General features: G+C 36.1%; 1 protein-coding gene across 3 annotated transcripts in view; it reads right to left on the reverse strand.

Annotated features, from left to right (window-relative positions):
* Nucleotides 1–23,463, reverse strand: part of MXI1 (MAX interactor 1, dimerization protein) — an 88,032-nt gene that overhangs the window by 32,204 nt on the left and 32,365 nt on the right. For all 3 annotated transcript variants that reach the window (XM_082425374.1, XM_082425375.1, XM_082425376.1), the window contains exon 3: nt 17,644–17,673. In XM_082425374.1, coding sequence (XP_082281500.1) covers nt 17,644–17,673 — 30 coding nt within the window. The remainder of the gene's footprint in view (nt 1–17,643; nt 17,674–23,463) is intronic.

The following is a 23,463-nucleotide window of genomic DNA, read 5'->3' on the forward strand; positions in this document are numbered from 1 at the left end:
CTTTTAAATTCAGGCATAAAAGAAACGGCTCTAGATGAATACCTATGAGCACCAATTGGCCATTTCAATAACAATCTATTTGTCTAGCAGCATTTATGGAAATTCTCAGCATTCTATGATGTTTTCCTAAAGCCATTAATTCTAAACTAAGAGAGACATTAGCCTTCCAAAAAAGAATGTCTTTGGAAGCAACCTAAATGTCCATCGACAGAGGAATGGATAAAGATATGGTACATATATACAATGAAATATTACTCAGCCATAAAAAAGAATGAAAGAATGCCATTTGCAGCAACATAGATGGACCTAAAGATTATCATACTAAGTAAATAAGTCAGACAGAGAAACACAAATATCATATGATATCACTCATATGTGGTATCTAATTTTTAAAAATGATACAAACTTATTTACAAAACAGAAGCAGGCTTACAGATACCGAAAACTTATGGTTACCAAAGGGGAAATGTGGGTGGGGAGGGAGGGATAAATCTGGAGAATCAGGAGCTTGGAATGAATATACCATACTACTATATATAAGATAAGACAACCAACAAGGACCTACTATATAGCACAAGGAACTCTACTCAATATTCTGTGATAACCTGTAAGAGAAAAGAATCTAAAAAAGAATGAATATATGTATATGTATAACTGAACCACTTTGCTGTACACCTGAAACTAACACAACACTGTAAATCAACTATACTCTAATAAAATTTAAAAGAAAGTAATGTCTTCCCAAGGTGCCACCCAAGAACAATGTTCTAAGTGATCATGGAAACTTCCATGTCATAATCTATTTAGATAATTCTACAGGCTTTTAATGATGTCAAAATCAACAGCTATCAGAATAAATCAAGTTACCAAAAAATCAGAAGCAAAACAGGATTAACACAACTGCAGATAAAAATTACAGGGAAGAGTCTATATCTCAAAAAGCAAGCTAATATGTAATAAGATGTTAACATCTTAGAGCTATGTAGACAGAACAAGGTAACAACACATCAAGGGGAAGACATCCGTATAAATTCTAAACATTCTGAGGAAATGTCTTTATAACGACAACAAAAAGATCTGTCACCGCTTCTTGCTATTTATAGCAAAACTTTATTTTAAGTCACAATTGAGTTTCTCAGTCTGCTGTACTGAACTCAGATACAGAGAGATATGTACTTGCACCTGTAAAACCATCACACTCAAGAGGCATTTTCCCATGATACAACTTTAGGAGAGGTCCCATTATGAAGCACTATCATCACATACTTCCTAAGTGGGTCATATTACCTAGAATACCCTATGAGGACAAACTGTTCTCTCTGAAGCAGGAGTGGAGAACAAAAGTATTTTCCTTGGAAACGAAAGATATCTTCAGGGTAGCAAATATCTCACTATGTGCCTTTCTAAAATATTTTCTATCTTGAAGTGGCAGGTTTCAAAAAAAACAAAACCCAAAAAAACCCCAGCTACTTATTTGACTTGGCATTTAACTTTTTTCTCTTAATCTAACACAATGTGCATAGCCAGCTATAAAAATCAAATAAAAATGTAAATTACTAATTCACTGACCACCTGTTACATGCAAGACACTGGTTAGATATAAAGACGAGCAAGTTACAGTCCCTTTCCACATGATCCAGAAGGGAAAGACATTACAGTATGAGGTAGTATGGGTTAAAGTTCATATAAATGACACAAACAGTGAACAGATAGGAATTTAGAAGAGATATCATTTTGGATAAACCGAAAAGACTTCGTGAAAAACATATTTTAGCTACACCTTGAAGGCAGTGTGAAAAAGTTCCTTTGGGAATCAGAAAATCTAGATTCTCATCCTGACTTTGTCATTAGTTTGGTGGAGTATAAAACTTGGAGGAACTTAGTTTTCCTTATCCATTAAATAAGAATACTAGACTAGATGATTTTCTAAGAATCCTTCTAGCTTTATTATCTATGGAAATGTATAGGTAGAATTGCATTTATTGCCTTTCAAAAAAATCTTTAAGTTCACAAGTAATACACTCTTACTACAGAAATTCTAACAAAATCAACATGATAGTTTCTCCTTGATTCTCACTCCCCTCCCCAGAGGCAACAAGTGTTTCAGTTTGACATGTATCTTTCCAAAACTTTTCCAATGTATTTACACATTTGATTGTGTTATTTTTAACATAAATGAGATCATACTGGTAATACCACTTCTCAATTTGCTTTTTTTCACTTAGTATGTCTTTGAAATCTTTCCACATAAACACATAGAAATCTATATCATTCTTTTCACCCAATACAAGGTACAGATGTATTATTATTTACTTAGCTATACCTCTTTTGATAGGAATTCATGTTACTTCTTTTTTTTTTTTTTTAAAGATGGAAATAATTTATTGGATATACTTGGGCATTTATTTTCCCATATGACACTTAGGAACATTTCATTCAAATCTTTTAAAAAGCTGGCAGTTTAGCAAAAAATATTATAGGACATCTATCAATATATATTAATTTTAGGAGAATTTATGTTATGACATTAATCAATTGTTTAAATTTTTTTAAACATCTTTATTGGAGTAAAATTGCTTTACAATGGCGTGTCAGTTTCTGCTTTATAACAAAGTGAATTAGCTATACATATACATATATCCCCATATCCCCTCCCTCTTGAGTCTCCCTCCCACCCTCTCTATCCCACCCCTCTAGGTGGTCACAAAGCAGCGAGCTGATCTCCCTGTGCTATGCGGCTGCTTCCCACTAGCTATCTATTTTACATTTGGTAGTGTATATATGTACATGCCACTCTCTCACTTTGTCCCAGCTTACCCTTCCCCCTCCCCGTGTCCTCAAGTCCATTCTCTATGTCTGCGTCATTATTCCTGTCCTGTCCCTAGGTTCTTCATAACCATTTTTTTTTTTAGACTCCATATATATGTGTTAGCATAGGGTATTTGTTTTTCTCTTTCTGACTTACTTCACTCTGTATGACAGACTCTAGGTCCATCCACCTCACTACAAATAACTCAATTTCGTTTCTTTTTATGGCTGAGTAATATTCCATTGTATATATGTGCCACATCTTCTTTATCCATTCATCTGTTGATGGACACTTAGGTTGCTTCCATGTCCTGGCTATTCATTGAGGCTCTATTTTTTAGTTCATTGCAGCTCTATTTACAATAGCCATGTTACTTTTAATTTGAGGTTATTATAAACATTTTTGTTATTCTTATTCATCCCTCTCTGTGCATTAGAAGTTTAAATGGGGAGTGTGGGGGCGGGGAGGGGGGAGGAAGGAATCTGAACCAAAAGCATAAAGGTAGAAAATAAAGAGGAAGATGAAGAAGTTCAAACCAGGAGTTCTTATTTTCAGCAAAGGAGGAAACGGGAGTCACAATAATATACTGCAAGTAGCTTTAAGACTAGGAATTGAGAGATATGAGTCCTAGCCCTTGGTTCACAAACTAGATCTGACAGTAAAAAGTGGAATTGGGTATTTCAAATCTCATAATTTTTTTCAGACTAGATGGGATCTTAAAGATCATTCACTTATACTTCCAGATTTTAGAGAAACTAAAGTCTTATCTGTAATCTAGAATGTGATTTTGATGACCCCTAGCTTTGAGTTTCTACCCCACACTCTGCTGAAAGGATTTTTTTAGAAGGGCTTGAATAGTCACTGTGATAAATACTACAGAAACACAATAAGAAGTGAGAATAACCGACCCATAATGTTACATTTAAAGACAGCAGAAGTTTCTAGTGGACCCAGTCAGCACAGCTCTGATTTCCAGCAAACTTTACCAACTCTGAAGAGGACAAAAAATAAACAGTGGAGATGTCCTAAAATTAGGGACCGGTTTGGCAGACTATCAAAGCAGTGAGGACATTATTGAAAAGCTACTTTGTCCAAATGTTAAGGAAGAAAGATCCCAATATACCTATCTACTTCCTCTTCAGATTGTTCATAGACAAATGTTTTAAATAAGCTAAGCTGCCCTTCCCTGGAGTTTTGTGTAACAGCAGTGTGCTTTTTCCTCCGGGTATGGCACCCCTCATCTAATGATCAGTGGGGCCTATTAAAATGACTGATTAGATATAGCAATACAATACAGTTACAACCACAAAACCAGATTTCTGGAGCCTGAGCAAATGTAAACTTAAACTTGTCAGAGAATACCAAAAAAAAAAAAAAAAGTGACCAGGATTTAGCACAATAATGTTTGCAGATTAACTTGTTACATTTCCTTAGTGAGTCAATGGTAAGTATTTTTCCAAAAGGGACAAGGTCCTAATATTCATTAGTATTTAAATCTCAGAACTCATATCTATATTTATGTGTGTATTCAGCTTTAAGGAATGTGTTTATATTAGTTATAAAAGACATATATGCTTCTTAGGGCAAGTTCTAGTTTTACAGAAATATTTACTATTTATCATTATAAAATAAGTACTTGTTACAAAATAAGCTTTTATTGTAGCTATAGCACCATGTGTTATAATAATCTATAGATATTTTACAAAGCTCTAGCTTGAATGAGATGAGGTTCTAAGCTCATTTTTCCAGCTGCTCTTTAATCTTGTGTGTGTGGGGGGGTATTTACATACATACATACATACATACATATATGCTGTGGAGATAGCAGAATAATATTTAAGTTTTTAATATGCCTATAATTATTGAACTTAAAAAATTCACAGAACTTTAAAACTTTTCATGTAGGAAGGGAATCAGAGATCATCTAGGTCCCCTCCTTTTTACAGCCAAGGAAAGCAAGACTCCAAGAATTTAGTTAACTTATAATATCCACAACTTACCACTAGTAGAGATGAAAAGAAAAATTATTCTACCAGTAGTAGAGATGAAAAGAAAAATTATCATCTTCTAACTTATGGTACAATTCTCACATCAATGCATTACATATCCCCAAAGAAGTCATCTGTGTTGGATTACAGGTATCCTTTTTGACAATTTAGCTCCTAAATCACATTTAGTATTAAAATCTACCTTTCTCTATTGGCTTTCCCCAAAATAACAACAAAAAAAGGAAGTCATTCATACTTATTAGTTCACAAAGTTTCAACTTTTCTTGATTTAGAAGATATGAATATAAGCAATATGTCATGTGGTTGTCCCAGGGCTGAATCAATTATTTTCCAAGCAAATTTATCTTCAAAAGCTGGTTAGTGGGCTTCCCTGGTGGTTCAGTGGTTAAGAACCCTTGCTTCTACTGCAGGAGGCATGGGTTCAATCCCTGGTTGGGGAACTAAGATCCCGCATGCTGCACAGTGCGGCAAAAAAAAAAAGGTTAGCAACTAACCATATTAGAAAATTCTTATTACTGAATTCTCCTTTAGAACTGTGGTTTTTCACTCTTAACACCCATGGGACTTGCAACTGGCATTATTCACTAGAATGCACAGAAAAAGATAAGCATGTACAAAATAACTATCCTCTTCTCTGCAACAGCTAAAACATATCAAACGGTCTGAATCTCTTCATTTTTAAAAGTAAATAAATTGAAGATACTAAAAAAGTATCTCATGTAATAAAAAGATGTCTCACTGATGTACCTCTTGGCATGCTTTAACTGCCAAAATTTGTACCAAAATAGAAATTTCTTTACATGAAGAAGATGACAGTTTAACAAAAAGTATTTGAATTGCAGTTATTATTATTAAACCAATATTTATCAGAGCATTTACACTGCATTAATTACTGTATGCAACAAAAGAATTTAGCAAAACAGCACACTGCCTTAAAATCTAGTGAAATTCTGCTGCTGTATAATTATTATGAACATCAGTGTAAAAGGTATACCCAATTTTATGGATCAAAGCTGACATACTACAATATTCCTTAAAGCTGACATAAAATAAATTCTTGTATACTGCATCATCTAAAATATATCAGGAAAATCTATTACTATTCCTCTTTAAATTACAAATTCATAGTTTGAGAGGAAGTGTTTTCCTAAACAAGTTACAGTTGCCCTGAGATACACACTCTGCAATCACTTGGATAAAAAGCTACTACACCTTCACTATAATACTCACCATGTCAATTATTTAAAGTCTGACTTATTTATTTATAGACATAATTTTAGAATCTGAGTTTCAAGTTATAATATTTCTTGGTTATTTTTAAAACCTAATGATCTCATCTCTTCCCAGGTATCATCTGTAGAATTGATTTAAACTTTAGGAATTGGATAACTGAAGTTCTGAGAACACTTAGTTTCTAGAATGCAATCCTTGTCTGAGTCAGCCTCTGTCACCTTGCAGCCTGAGTCAGGGAATAGAAAGCTTAGCCTTAATGAGCTATTTCTAACAAAGGTCAATATAGAAACTGTGAATCTGTCTAGACACTGCTGCAATGACTTCACTGTATAGGCTGCATTTTAGATGTGTAATTTTATCCTGGCTATGCTTCCTCTATTAACCATAAATTTTACCTCTAAAACCCACCCATTACTTCATCTCTATCTCATATAACATTCAACTATAATTGAATTGAACTCTAACAGGTGCCTATCTCTGCACTTGGACAGCTATTTTTAGTTTGTCTACAGTTTTCAGCGTTCCTACCCCTATAAAACTACAGTTAAAATATTCATTTACTTGCATACAACAATAAATGCATCAATTACATGTTTCTCTGAAAAATGATGATGTTACTCTGCATACTGTTTGATAATGTTAACATCTCCATATAGCTGGTTCTACAGTTTCATAAATAGCCAAATTCTATTAAATATGTGTCCCCTACTTTCCAGTGCATAGCTACTTTTTTAGGGTTCTGTAGTTACCCTCGATAACTCAGTACTGTAACTGGACTCCTACTGTCTAAAAAAGTACAAAGAATAAAATTAACTTCTTCAGGGACTTTTACACGAATTTAAAAAATAAGGGCCAGTTTTCCATCTTTAGACTAAAAAGAGGAAACAGCCATCATTTTTACTTGCCTAATCAGAAAAGTAGATCAGTAGCTATTTCCTGCTATCTGGACAATGCCGTTTCTCCTTCCCTCCACAGCTATACTTTTTCTTTTTTTTTTTCTTCAAAAAATCCTCCAAAGAACTGTGCTTTTAAAAAATTTTATTTATTTATTTATCTATTTATTTATTTATTTTTGGCTGAGGTGGGTCTTTGTTGCTGCGCGCAGGCTTTCTCTAGTTGCGGTGAGCAAGGGCTACTCTTCTTTGCTGTACGTGGGCTTCTCATTGTGGTGGCTTCTCTTTGTTGTGGAGCACTGGCTCTAGGCGTGTAGGCTTCAGCAGTTGTGGCACTTGGGCTCAGTAGTTGTGGCTTGCGAGCTCTAGAGAGCAGGCTCAGTAGCTGTGGCACATGGGCTTAGCTGCTGTGCGGCATGTGGGATCTTTCCGGACCAGGGCTTGAACCCGTGTCCCTGCATTGGCAGGCAGATTCTTAACCACTGCGCCACCAGGGAAGCCCCCCACAGCTATACTTTTAAAATTTTGTTGTTCAAGGCCTGACAAATACAATCAAGTTATATTTTAGTATACCTTAAGCGAAACTGATACAATTACTATATGCTTTCAATATATGGTCTTAATTTTGTTAAGTTTCATTGTTAATTAGAGGCTCTGAAAAATCTTTAAATATTCCCTTTTTATATGCTACAGAACTCAATCTTTCCTCATTATCAAGTACTCAAACCACATTAGGTAGTAGCACCATATAATATATTGGAAATTTATCTGTGGTTAATTACACATCTTAAGCAGTTGTAAAGTGTTGAGTCATTTGCGCAATGCCATCAGACAATGATGAAATCAGCACTTTTTAAGTGCCAAACTGTGAGGTCAGTAGACTTTTTCAGACCTTTTCCCCAGCCAGTGGTGACTGGTATGATGAAAGGATGACCACAAAGTTGGTGAGCAATTAGCCATTTTAGTGAGTGGTGAAGTGGTATCTCAATAGTTTTGATTTGCATTTCCCTAATGATTATGATGTTAGCATCTTTTCGTGTGCGTATTGACCCTTTGTATATCTGTTCAAATCCTTTGCCCATTTTTATATTGGGTTGTCTTTTCATTGTTTAGTTGTAAGAGTTTTTCATATATTCTGGATACAAGTCTCTTAACAGATATATGTTTTGCAAGTATTTTCTCCCATTCTGTAATTTGTCTTTACTTTCTTGATGGTGTCTTTTGAAGCACAAATGTTTTAAATTTTGATAAAGTCCTATGTATCTATTTTTTCTTGTGTTGCTTGTGTTGCTGGTGTCTTATGTAAGAAACCATTGCCTAGGCCAAAGTCACAAAGATTTACTCTCAGGTTTTCTTCTAAGAATTTTATAACAGTTTTGTACCTTAAATTCAGGTCCGTGATCCATTTTGAGTTCATCTGTGTATATGGTGTGAGATAGGGATCTAACTTCATTATTTTGCATATAGATATCCAGTTGTATCAGCACCATTTGTTGAAAAGACATTGAATTGTCTTGGCATCCCTGTCGAAAATTAATTTACCATAAATATGAGGGATTGTTTCTGGAATCTATTCCATTGATCTATAAGTCTGTAAGTATAAGAATACTTAGATCAATACCACACTGTCTTGGTTACATAGCTTTGTGGTAAGTTTTGAAATTGGGAAGTATGAATCTTCCAACTTTGTTCTTTTCAAGATTGTTTTGGCCACTCTGGGTATTATGCATTTCCATATGAACTTTAGGATTAGTTGTAAATCCCTGCTAAAAAAAGAAGCTGGGATTTTGACAGGGCTTGCACTGAATCTGCAGATCAATATGGGGAGTACTACAATATTAAGTCTTCCAATCCATAAACACAGGATCTCTCTCCAGCTAAGGTCTTCTTTAATTTCTTTAAACAGTGTTTTGTGCTTTTCAGTGTACAAATCTTTCACCTCCCTTCTTAAGTTTATTCCTAAGTATTTTATTTTTTTAGATGCTATTGTTAATAGAATTGTTTTCTTAAACTCATTTTCAGATTGTTCACTGCTGATCTATAAAAACAGAACTGGTTTCTGTGTGTCAATCCTGAACCCTGCAACTTTGCTAAATTTTTCAATGAACTCTAGTTTTTTATGTGTATTCCTTAGGATTTTCTATACATAAGACAAGACTATGATATCTGCAAGTAGAAATGGTTTTACTTCTTCCTTTCCAACCTGAATGCCTTTTATTTCTTTCTCTCACCTAAATGTCTTGGTTAGAACCTCCAGTACAATGTTGAGTAGAAGGCATGAGAGCAGACATATTTGTCTTACTCCTGATCTTAGGGGAAAGAATTTAGTCTTTTACCATTAAGTACAATGTTAGCTGTGGATTTTTCATAAATGACCTTTTTATCAGGCTAAGGAAGTTACTATAAGGTATTTTCATAATGAAATTTATATCTTAGTAATAAACCAAGGCTAAGAAAAACTTTCAACTGAACTTTCCAGAATTATTGGACCCAATCTAAAACTACAGACTTTTGATCCAGCTGCAGTTATATATTTCAAACCTACAATAAAGGTATAGTTTCCTTAACTACATAACTTTTTTTCTTTTAATTTATTTATTTATTTATTTTTGGCTGCATTGGGCCTTCATTGCTGTGCGTGGGCTTTCTCTAGTTGTGGTGAGTGGGGGCTACTCTTCGTTGCGGTGCGTGGGCTTCTCACTGCAGTGGCTTCTCTTGTGTTGTGGAGCATGGACTCTAGGCACGCGGTCTTCAGCAGTTGTAGCACGCGGGCTCAGTAGTTGTGGCTTGCGAGCTCCAGAGCGCAGGCTCAGTAGTTGTGGCACACGGGCTTAGGTGCTCCACGGCATGTGGGATCTTCCTGGACCAGGGCTCGAACCCGTGTCCTGCGTGCATTGGCAGGTGGATTCTTAACCACTGCGCCACCAGGGAAGTCCCACATAACCTGTTTTTAATGCAAGCAAATATCCTTCAATATTAGTTGAGATAAGAGTTTTAATGAAAGTTCTACCAAACCAATCTTGCAATTTGTTTTTCCTCCTAACAAATGTACATTTTTTTCTAGAATGTGTACACTGTACATAAAAGCATATGTTCTTTTTAAACAAGTGTCATTAAAGCACCCAAAATACGCAGCTAAAACCATTTAAGATATGCTCTTCCTGCCAAGGAATCCTAAATAGTCAGGTGATACACTAAGAAACAATTGCCTAACCCACGGTCAAAGATTTACTCTTATGTCTTGTTCTAAGATAATGTAGACCAAAACAATCACTCTGTCAAAATGTTCATGTCAAATGAGGACATGTATATAGTCTAAAAAAAAACTATTCATTATCATGTCCAAACCACTGAGATAAACATAATACACCAAAAATTCTAACACAAAAAAGTTGAAATTATTTATGACATTCCAGTCTCCAAGTATATATAAATCTTTACCTCAAAAAATGCTTAACCAGGGCTTCCTTGGTGGCGCAGTGGTTGAGACTCTGCCTGCCAATGCAGGGGACACGGGTTGGAGCCCTGGTCTGGGAGGATCCCCCATGCCTCGGAGCGACTGGGCCCGTGAGCCACAATTACTGAGCCTGCGCGTCTGGAGCCTGTGCTCCGCAACAAGAGAGGCCGCGATGGTGAGAGGCCCGTGCACCGCGATGAAGAGTGGCCCCCGCTCGCCGCAACTAGAGAAAGCCCTCGCACAGAAACGAAGACCCAACACAGCCAAAAATAAATAAATTAAAAAAAAAAAAAAGCTTAACCATTTTCAAGTCATGGATTGAGAAATGAGTAAAGATCTCACAAGTGCAGCATAAACTCCGTCAGGTAAACTGCTCCCCTTTACAAAATTACCTGTCTTTTTTTTAGTGTGCTATGTGATATCTTAATGAACTGAAAGAATCAATTAGCTTCTAAAAAAATAGTTACCAATTCTCTTCTTATGAGCAGGATAAAGTTCTTCATGGTAAAAATCCTTTAGTATGTTGCCAGATATCAAATTTTTTCCATATAATTTATTTACATTTTAAGAATTCATTAAGTTTTCCATTTACCTCCTATGAAATTGTTTTATTATAATAATATGTCTTTTGAGCTCTCAAGAGTATTTTATATATTTGTCATTTTTCACTTAAGTCATTATAATTCAATAAATAACATATTATTGATTATAGATATGCTCAATAGCACATTTAATCATTTTTTCATTCAGTGAACATTTAATGAATGACTGCTATCTGCTAAGGGTAAATAAGACAAAGTCTCTGCCTTCCTGAAACTTATATTCTAGTAAAAGAAGTCAAATAACTCAAACAAATAAATAATTCATATAGAGATAAATGTTAAGGTGACAGAAAAGGCAATGGGATAGAAAGTGACTGGGGGGCAAATACTGTTCTCTAAGGAGATGACCTGAAAACTGAGAACTAAATAATGATGAAAGACTAGAGCAAGGGCTTTCCAAGCAGAAGAAACAGCAGGTACAAAAGCCTTAAGATGGAAATAAACATGGTGTGTTTGAGGAAAAGAAAGAAAACAGTGCCAGCTGGACCATAGGAGATGAGGGATAGAGTGGTGTAGGACTTTGTCGGCCATAGATTTTATCTAGTTGCAATAGGAAGCCAGTGGAGGATTGTAAACAGAAATGGCATGACACGATATATCCTTTAAGAAAATTACTCTTGCTGCTATGTAAAGAATGAAATGTAAGGAGGAATGAATAGTAGCAGTTAATGGAAAATAATATTCTTTCTTGACACTGTTTCTTAGTCTGCTCTGTCCCTTTCTATTCCTAATTCCATCAACTGAATGCTGGTTCTTATATCCTTCTCCTACCTGGGCTACTTCAGAATATCCAAACCAGTCTCCCTGATTTCACAGCTAGAGTATGTGTGCGTATGGGCGCATGTCTGTGCGTGCGTGTGTGCGTTTGTATGTGTATGTTTTGATCAACAGTCTCAAAAACTCACTACTACCAACAAAATGAAATCCAAATTCCTTGACATTCAATAACACTGCAGTCTAATACCAAACCACCTTTCTGGCCTCATTTCCCAACACCAATTTGATAGACTCTACTCTTCCACTATATATGGGCTACTCACTCTTTCCTGGACAGAGCTTATGATGCCACCTTCCTGCTTCCATGGCTCTGACCCCTTTCCTTATCCTTTCCTTAGATTCAAAGTCTCTCTCTTCCTCATGGCTCAGGATACATTCTCCTTGACTATCCAGGCAGTAGCTGTTTGACTATGACCACAGCATTTTTACATCACGAGCCAGTATATACAAGTTTCACAATTCTACATTTAACTTTACTTCAAGCAATGCACTTTGGTATCTTCTATTCTATTCTACTTCTTTTTCAAATGACTCACTAAAATGACTGCATAGACTACTTAATGGGTTTCAACATTCAGTTTGAAAAACAATTTTAATGTATCCTTCTAGACATTAATTGTTAACTTATCATACATATCCTGGTATTGAAAGAGGCAACTTATAACTACCAAACTACAATGGCCTTAACCTTAAGGATAGGACAGGGTATCTTATACTTCATTTTATCTACCATGATGCCAAACACAGTATTTATTAATTCTTACTGAAGAGAAAGACTGATATTACACACAGCTATCATATTTACGATCAGATACGATCATGATTGACTGTTTTGTGTCCCCATCAACTTGTTTCAAAGTGTAGTTATGATGGTCAAAATGGCTAGTTTTTAATAACACTTTGATCTATACTTTCTGCCTTCCTACCTTACAGGATTAAACAATGGTTTTGCATAGTGGGAGAACACAGTAAGTACTCAATAAATGCTCATTTTCACCATTCCTTCAGAGGTATAAGAAAACCTCTATATGGAGGACACCTATTACCATTCACTGGGCATGCTTCTCTTTTATCACAAATACTTGGGTACTTCTGCTCTGCCTAGGAAGGCATTGTAAGTCCAGTGTCCTCATGTGGTCCTTTTAGCTTTGCCAAAGTGGGGATAAGAGTAAGCCTTTTGGTTCAATGGAATGACAACTATTAAGGTTAAATGGCCTCTCCTGCTGTCAGCACTAAGGTTCTTGATCATTAAAGTCCTATTAAAGTTGTTGACTCTTTCAAAAACATCTTCAGTAATTTGAATTAAGAAAATGAAAAAGCAATGAAGTGATCTAAAATCTGTACTGAATGGTTTCTTCTCTGGCAAAAGACCCAACTTACAAGATAAGCCAATGGGGCAATGTAAATTCTTAATTTTCAAATCTCAAAGACTCAAAAGTAAAATTAGTTTTACCATGAGATGATTCACATAGGCTCCTGAGGAATGCAGAACAGCTAAAGGTATTCTACTTCCCTTTACTTCTACCTCCTGAGCCTGTTACGACCTCTTGTAGGTCTAGAGGGACAGGGTGAATACACAGGTAACAAATGTTCTGTACCGCCTAGACCAGGCTCAGTGTAACCATCAAGGTTTTAGGCAGAAAAAGAAACCCACGACCTATCCAAGAAAGAATCTGAATTTCTTTATCAGGTCTGAAACTACCTAAAAGCTCCCTAATGGGCTATAGGCATCTTGGGGTAATTGTGGGCCAGAGCAAACTACTCTGTGCTCGCCAGACCCTCTGAAATCTGGGAGTACGAACCTCAACATTTGTTGGCTATTGTCTCCTCAAGGCCAGACCCAGGGCTTCAACAATCTTAGGGCTCTGTTTAAGACAGCCATCTGGGGACTTCTCTGGTGGCACAGTGGTTAAGAATCTGCCTGCCAATGCAGGGGACATAGGTTTGAGCCCTGGTTCAGGAAGATCCCACATGCCGTGGAGCAACTGGGCCCGTGTGCCACAACTACTGAGCCTGCGCTCTAGAGCCCACGAGCCACAACTACTGAACCCGAGTGCCACAACTACTGAAGCCCGTGCGCCTAGAGGCCGTGCTCCACAACAAAGAGAAGCCACCACAATGAAAAGCCCGCGCACTGCAATGAACAGTAGCCCCCGCTCGCTGCAACTAGAGAAAGCCTGCAAGCAGCAACAAAGACCCACCTCAGCCAAAAATAAATAAATAAATAGATAGATAAATTTTAAAAAAAAGATAGCCATCTGGAATTACTCTGTCATTCACTAACAATTTAAAATCATCTACTCTAATTCTCACTGCATTGCCCCAGTAAAAAAAAACCACTAACTTGGAGTAGCTTTACATGCAAGATTTTAGAACTAAGCTTTTTAAAAAAACTTTTGATATGAACATATTGTATGTAGAGGGACAAAATTTCAAAAATATGACTTGCTTCAGGAATATCTTTACAGAATGAAAACAAAATCAAATCACTCTTTTGACAGTGAATTACTTTCCTCAAATAAGCTCACACTCAAAAGCAAATGAAAGGTAAAGCCAAAATTCTATTTATTTTAAAGGATGCCAAATCTACATTAACTTTTTATTTAATATGTCAAATAAAAACACTGCCTTAGAAAAGAGGATCATTAAATAGAACTGGGTGGGGGCCTAAAAAGCGTAATAGCAATACAGGCTTAAATATTAAAAATATTCTTGTGCTGCTTTCCTGCTCTTTGGCTAAAACATCCCCCCACCCCTCCCTTTAAATCATCCTGTGTCTACCAATATTTTTGTTTTCTTGTTAGATCCACTTTTCAGAAGTGGAGTATAGGTTATTCAACTGGATTCTTCCTTTAACACTCATCCTCTGACACATTCCACTAAATTAGAGATTTATTTATATTGATAAATATCCCTTTTAAAAACAAATATATCTTGGAAAGGCTAATTCTATATTACCTTTCAACCTCAAAGAAGAGAGGGAGGGAGGACGAAAGAACAGGAGGGAAGACGGGAGAGAGAAGAAGACATAATTTGAGAAATAAAGACATCTAGGACTATCAGAAGAGGACAGAAAAGGATGAGTGAACCATGCCTTAAGAGAGGTAGGGTAGGAAACCAGCCAGAAAGTCTTAGACCTAAGTAAATAAAACGGAAACAAAAAGCCCTCACTGGAGAGAGCAGAGATCAGGTACAGTCCAGGTGATAAAAGCCACACATGCTACTCCAGTGCTACAGACAAATACTAGATTAAACAATTTACAGGGCATATCAAAGTAATACTATGAGTATAAGGTTATCAATAAGTCAGAATTGATATACAGAATGCATTGAATGAAGTTTACTCAAAGATTTTAAAAGCTCAATTCCAAATACTTTACTAAACAGTCTCTTTACTCTCGTGTTAAACAAAGGTTTTTGCTAGATTTCCAATGAGGGTCTCCCAAGGGCCACATTCATGTGGGTGAAATAATTATAAAAGCCACATGTTTATCAGTATTTAAAACATATGGCCCCAAAATACACTCTGTGCTCTAAAGGTCAAGAGAAGGTTTTATTTTTAGTATCTTCAAAGCTGTTACTTCTTAGTCTTTTTGCCATGTTTAAACTAGCCAGATACTTCCTTTAATATACTAGAAATATAAGACAGAAAAGAGACTCTTTAAAATAAAACATTTCCTGCCAAACTGCTTTGCCTCTAACTAGCAAAACATTTTTGACTAGACCACTGAACTTTGCTCCAGTTTTATCCTTCATTCAGTATTAAAGCTATCATCTACTATACATGCATCAAACGCTAGACACCAAGGATACAAAATTGAACAAAACAGAATCCCTACCTTTGAGGTAGTCATAGTCATTTGGCAGAAAGAGACATATAAACAGATAATTATAAGACTACCTGATTAAGTTTTACAATAGGAGATATGAACAGAGCATTGTGCAAATAAAGTGGTAAAAGCCACTAAGTCAGCCTGGAGGAAAATGCTAAGCCTCTTCAAGAGGATTTGACATTTAAATTCATCTGCAATGAGGCAGTTGGGTTAGTCAATATGTAAGGGCCCTTCTATTTAAAAAAGGGCAGGACAAAAAGTTGAAGGTCATAGAGATCTTGTTTGTCAAAAATGGGTGGTACACCCAGCTATTCTACTTCTGGGTATTTATCCAAAGAACAGGAAAACAGTGATTTGAAAAGATATATGCACCCCTATGTTCATTGCAGCATTATCTACAGTAGTAAAGATATGGAAATAACCTAAGTGTCCATCAGTGGATTAATGGATGATGTGGCATGTATATGTATGTGTGTATACACACACACACACACACACACACACACATACATGCACACGAGGGAATAGTACTCAGCCATAAAAAAGAATGAAATTCTGCCATTTGTGACAATATGAATGGACCTTGAAGGTATATGCTAAGTGAAATAAGCCACACAGAGAAAGACAAATACCTATGATTTCACTTGTACGTGGAATCTAAAAAAACTAAACAAACAAAATAAAACAAAAACAAACCTATAGATACAGAGAACAGATTACTGGTTACCAGAGGGGAAGGAGGTTGTGGGGCAGGGTGCAATGGATGAAGGGGGTCAACTGTATGGTGATCACTTTTTAGTGCATACAGATGTCGTATAGTGCTGTACATCTGAAACTTATATAATTAAAAAAAATGGCTAATATAAACAATTCCAGTTTGTTGCTTATTACTTTAACCTCTGTGCCAGAAAGAGAATATTTAGTCATTCAATCCTCATCTTCTCCCCCAAACTTGTCCTCTTCCTATATTCCTTTTTTTAGTAAATGATAATACAATCTAAAACTTAACCTTCCATAGCCAACTAATCACCAATTTCTATTGATTATATTCCATACTATTTCTTTATTCTGTCTACTTCTATCTCCAATGGCTACCATCATCTCTTACCTTGGAGGCTTCCAATGGCCTCCAAAGAGTTTTCTTGTCTCTGAGATCCCTTCTGCCTATCAGCCAATTCTTTACACTGTAGCCAAAGTGATCTTTCCAAAACCCAAATCTGATCATATGACAACCCACCTTAAAATCATTCAACTGCTCCTTACTGCTCTCAGAAAAAGTCCAAACTCTTCAGCGTAACTGTCAACATCTGGCCTGGCTCGCCTCATGCTACCATCTTTTATACTCATACTGAACCTCTTGCAGTTTCCTCAATAAACAGTGCTCACTATCCTCTGGAAAGCCTTCTAAGACTCCCTCAAGAGAGAATCAGGTGACCTTCAAAAATGATCTTTCAGCATCCTCTGCTTCTCCATCATCATACTTACCACACTATACAGTATTCTAATTACTTATCTTTCTCTCCCAGGAAGCTATAAATTCCTTAAGGTCATAAGCTGCCTTACACATTCTTGTATTTACTATGTAAAGCATTACGCCTGCCTGGCACTGACATATAGATGGTGCAAGATAAAGATTTGCTGAATGCATGAATGAATGAATGAATGAACTGCAAAGAAAGAGAAATTCAATATCCTACAATTTGCCATAATAGTTATCAGCTACATTACAGAAACCTAATCCTTTAGCAAGACCATATTTAAGCCATGAGCCTATCACAATTAACCCGTTGAGACAGAAATAAAAAACGCTCAACATAAACTCAAAGTTCAAATAAACTTAGAGTATATTTATGTCTGCCAGTTTAGATAGCGTAAGCGGACTACATTTTGGAGAGAATACACATATATCAGAATCATGATATGTTACACATGTAAAAAAGTTATAACTACATATGCAATATGTTTTCACAGGTCAAATGTTGAGTTTGCTTTTTAACATATATGAAAGCTGCACCTCATCACTGACTCACCGATTCTTTTCCAGCTCATTGTGTGTAGACCTAAAAGGGAGGAAAAAAGGGGGAAAAAAAGAGTATTAGCCATGTTTTGTTGCTGAGGCTATAGAAAGGGGGATTAGTTTAGGTACTGCTAAATAAATTCACACAGTTAATTTATTTAACAATGCAATACATGGTCAGACTTCTATCTATCTCACTCATCAAGAAGAAATATTCTATGTTCATTAAGACTGTTCATTCAGGTATACTGTTTTCAGTTAACAACTCTAAATATTTTGAAATTAGGATCTCATTGTCATTTTTAATAAAATTGATACTAGCACATATTCTCTTGCCTACTTCTAGGGTCCTACGTTTTACTGATTTGTAGACATCATATTAGAAATTTTAATTCAAACATAATCCCATTTTTTTTGTTTAAAGAAAAAGGTATATGTACTTCCGTGTCCTCTTCTATCTCCATTTACCTACTCCTAAACATAGGGAGAGAAAAAGTTTTGGCCACCACAGAAGCTGAAACAGGCTTGCCTTATTGCTAAGTGATACAGACAAATTCAAGCCTTCTTTCCTTGAATGTGAAACATAAACCAAAAAAAGTTATACAAGGGAAAAAAATAACATGAAGAGAAGAAAATATATTAATAAAATAAAAAACACATTTTTAAAAGACTGGGAGGATACACCTCAAAATGCTAATAACAATGGTTGTCTTCTGTTTGTGACTTTTTTTCATTTTACTTATTAGTATTTGTTATAATAATACTTACCATCTATTGAACAAGCTGAGTGTCTGCTAAACAGTTAACATACACTACCTCATTTTATCCTCCAAACAACCCTTGTTTTATAAACAAGAATACTGAGGCTCAGAGAGGTAAAGAGACATGCTCTTGTCCCAAGAATATAAGTTGCAGCCATGATTTAAGCCCACGTCTTTGTTACTCCAAACCCCAAGTTCTTAACCACTCAGTGACAAGCAATACTGAAGAGAGGTTAACGGCACAGACTCTAAGGCCTGACTGACTGGGTTCAAATATTGTGTGGCCTTTTAAAAGTCCCTTCATTTCTCTGTGCTCAGTTTTCTCATCTACGAAATATGAAAAATAACAGTACTTGCCTCATATGATTGTTATGAGGAATAAACAAGTTTATGTTGAACATCAAAATATAACAAACTCTACCTAAAGTTAGCTACTATTAGAATTATGTTATACTAAGTTCTCTTGAATAAACGTATTAATTTTTACAATAGTTTAGCATTAACAATAACAGAATTTTATAAAGGAAAACTTAAGCTCCTGTCATCAGAACTGAAACTTTAAGCATTTAATATATTCTGCTTAATATCAAAAGCCTTCAGATTATTATATTACTGATTACTTTAATCTGATTTATTATTTTAATGGATATTTAATAATCAAATTTCTAAACTTTAACAATAAGAATATTTTTGTCAGTCTCATAATTTGTTGAAATTTTACCCATTGTCTTAGTTCAAGAGCCAAAAGGCTTCTTTGAATTACTGTCTACTGTCCACCTTTTGCTTTCTTAGCAGTTTCATAAGGTCCAAGTGACACAGGATGAAAAAGACTGATGTTCCTTTTTTTTTTTAAACATCTTTAATGGAGTATAATTGCTTTATAATGGTGTGTTAGTTTCTGCTTTATAACAAAGCAAATCAGCTCTACATATACATATATCCCCATATCTCCTCCCTCTTGCGTCTCCCTCCCACCCTCCCTATCCCACCCCTCTAGGTGGTCACAAAGCACCGAGCTGATCTCCCTGAGCTATGTGGCTGCTTCCCACTAGCTATCTATTTTACATTTGGTAGTATATATATGTCCATGCCACTCTCTCACTTTGTCCCAGCTTACCCTTCCCCCTCCCCGTGTCCTCAAGTCCATTCTCTACGTCTGCGTCATCATTCCTGTCCTGCCCCTAGGTTCTTCAGAACCTTTTTTTTTTTTAGATTCCTAATATATGTGTCAGCATACGGTATTTGTTTTACTCTTTCTGACTTACTTCACTCTATATGACAGACTCTAGTTCCATCCACCTCACTACAAATAACTCAATTTCGTTTCTTTTTATGGCTGAGTAATATTCCATTGTATATACGTGCCACATCTTCTTTATCCATTCACCTGTCAATGGACACTTAGGTTGCTTCCATGTCCTGGCTCTTGTAAATAGAGCTGCAACGAATATTGTGGTACATGACTCTTTTTGAATTATGGTTTTCTCAGGGTATGTGCCCAGTAGTGGGATTGCTGGGTCGTATGGTAGTTCTATTTTTAGTTTTGTAAGGAGCCTCCATACTGTCCTCCATAGTGGCTGTATCAATTTACATTCCCACCAACACTGCAAGAGGGTTCCCTTTTCTCCACACCCTCTCCAGCATTTACTGTTTGTAGATTTTTTGATGATGGCCATTCTGACTGGTGTGAGGTGATACCTCATTGTAGTCTGATGTTCATTTTTAAGAGATTATCTTAATAAAAAAACATCTCTGTCTCTCTCTCGAGATGTAAAAAAAAAATCTCAGGATGCTTTAAGAGTTCAGACAAATTAATGGCAAGGATATGTATGACTCAGATGGGAGAAACAATAAAAACACAGAACTTTTAGTATAACACAAGACTCAGACTTCAAAACTCAATAAATAAATTACAACCAAATCTCTACCACCTATAAGTATTTATAAAAAGGTTTAAGTTCTTTTTTGTTTGAATGAAATGTCAAAGTAAATCAATAAGTTAGAAGAGGGAAAAGGTGTATTTTAAAGAGATTTAAACCAAAAAAATATTGTCCAAAATTTGAACATGTAATCAATAATAAAATTTCCCACACACCCCCTCTTAGTAAGTTTTGGTTTAACTGCCTTAATCTGAGAAGAAAACTCATAACAAGTAAAACAAAAACAATGAAATACTATAGTAAGGGGACCTCCCTGGTGGCGCAGTGGTTAAGAATCTGCCTACCAATGCAGGGGACATGGGTTCGAGCCCTGGCCTGGGACGATCCCACATGCCTTGGAACAACTAAGCCCGTGCGCCACAACTACTGAGCCTGCGCTCTAGAGCCCACAAACCACAGCTACTGAGCCCGAGTGCCACAACTACTGAAGCCCGCGTGCCTAGAGCCCGTGCTCCACAACAAGAGAAGCCACCGCAATGAGAAGCCCGCGCACCGCAACGAAGAGTAGCCCCCGCTCGCCTCAACTAGAGAAAGCCCAATGCAGCAATGAAGACTCAACACAGGCAAAAATAAATTAATTTTTTTAATTAACACTCCCAAACTCATTCTATGAGGCCACCATCACCCCGATACCAAAACCAGACAAAGATACTATGAAAAAAGAAAATTACAGACCAATATCATTGATGAATATAGATGCAAAAATCCTCAAAAAAATACTAGCAAACAGAATCCAACAACACATTAAAATGATCATACACCATGATCAAGGGGGATTTATCCCAGGGGTGCAAGGATTCTTCAATATACGTAAATCAATCAATGTGATACACCATATTAACAAATTGAAGAAGAAAAACCATATGATCATCTCAATAGATGCAGAAAAAGCTTTTGACAAAATTCAACACCGATTGATGATAAAAAACTCTCCAGAAAGTGGGCATAGAGGGAACCTACCTCAACATAATAAAGGCCATATATGACAAACTCACAGCAAACATCAGTCTCAATGGTGACAAACTGAAAGCATTTCCTCTAAGATCAGGAACTAGACAAGGATGTCCACTCTCACCACTATTATTCAACATAGTTTTGGAAGTCCTAGCCACGGCAATCAGAGAAGAAAAATAAAAGGAATACAAATTGGAAAAGAAGAAGTAAAACTGTCACTGTTTGCAGATGACATGATACTGTACATAGAGAATCCTAAAGATGCCACCAGAAAACTACTAGAGCTAATCAATGACTTTGGTAAAGTTGCAGGATACAAAATTAATGCACAGAAATCTCTTGCATTCCTATACACTAATGATAAAAAATCTGAAAGAGAAATTAAGGAAACACTCCCATTTACCACTGCAACAAAAAGAATAAAATACCTAGGAATAAACCTACCTAGGGAGACAAAAGACCTGTATGCAGAAAACTATAAGACACTGATGAAAGAAATTAAAGATGATACAAACAGATGGAGAGATATACCATGTTCTTGGATTGGAAGAATCAATATTGTGAAAATGACTATACTACCCAAAGCAATCCACAGATTCAATGTAATCCCTATCAAATTACCAATGGCATTTTTTACAGAACTAGAACAAAAAAATCTTCAAATTTGTATGGAGACACAAAAGACCCCGAAAGCCAAAGCAGTCTTGAGGGAAAAAAACGGAGCTGGAGGAATCAGATTCCCTGACTTCAGACTATACTACAAAGCTACGGTAATCAAGACAATACAGTACTTGAACAAAAACAGAAATATAGATCAATGGAACAGGATAGAAAGCCCAGAGATAAACCCATGTACCTATGGTCAACTAATCTATGACAAAGGAGGCAAGGATATACAGTGGAGAAAAGACAGTCTCTTCAATAAGTGGTGCTGGGAAAACTGGACAGCTACATGTAAAAGAGTGAAATTAGAACACTCTCTAACACCATACACAAAAATAAACTCAAAATGGATTAGACACCTACATGTAAGACTGGACAATATAAAACTCTTAGAGGAAAACAAAGGAAGAACACTCTTTGACATAAATCACAGCAAGATCTTTTTTGATCCACCTCCTAGAGTAATGGAAATAAAAACAAAAATAAACAAATGGGACCTAGTGAAACTTAAAAGCTTTTGCAAAGCAAAGGAAACTATAAACAAGACGAAAAGACAACCCTCAGAATGGGAGAAAATATTTGCAAACGAATCAACGGACAAAGGATTAATCTCCAAAATATACAAATGGCTCATGCAGCTCAATATTAAAAAAACAAACAACCCAATCCAAAAATAGGCAGAAGACCTAAACAGACATTTCTCCAAGGAAGACATACAGATGGCCAAGAAGCACATGAAAACCTGCTCAACATCACTAATCATTAGAGGAATGCAAATCAAAACTACAATGAGGTATCATCTCACACCAGTTACAATGGGCATCATCAGAAAATCTACAAACAACAAATGCTGGAGAGGGTGTGGAGAAAAGGGAACCCTCTTGCACTGTTGGTGGGAATGTAAATTGATACAGTCACTATGGAGAACAGTATGGAGGTTCCTTAAAAAACTAAAAATAGAACTACCACATGACCCAGCAATCCCACTACTGGGCATATACCCAGAGAAAACCATAATTCAAAAAGACACATGCACCCCAATGTTCATTGCAGCAGTATTTACAACAGCCAGGTCATGGAAGCAACCTAAATGCCCATCAACAGACGAATGGATAAAGAAGATGTGGTATATATATATATATATATATATATATATATATATACAATGGAATATTACTCAGCCATAAGAAGGAACGAAATTGGGTCATTTGTAGAGACGTGGATGGATCTAGAGACTGTCATACAGAGTGAAGTAAGTCAGAAAGAGAAAAACAAATATCGTATATTAACGCATATATGTGGAAACTAGCAAAATGGTACAGATGAACCGGTTTTCAGGGCAGAAATAGAGACACAGATGTAGAGAACAAACATATGGAAACAAAGGGGGGAAACTGGCGTGGGGGGGGTGGTGGTGGGATGAATTGGGAGATTGAGATTGACATGTATACACTAATATGTATAAAATGGATAACTGATAAGAACCTGCTGTATAAAAAAATAAATAAAATTCAA

This window comes from Balaenoptera physalus, assembly GCF_965194825.1.
Source record: "Balaenoptera physalus genome assembly, chromosome: 14".
Classification (NCBI taxonomy): Eukaryota; Metazoa; Chordata; class Mammalia; order Artiodactyla; family Balaenopteridae; genus Balaenoptera; species Balaenoptera physalus.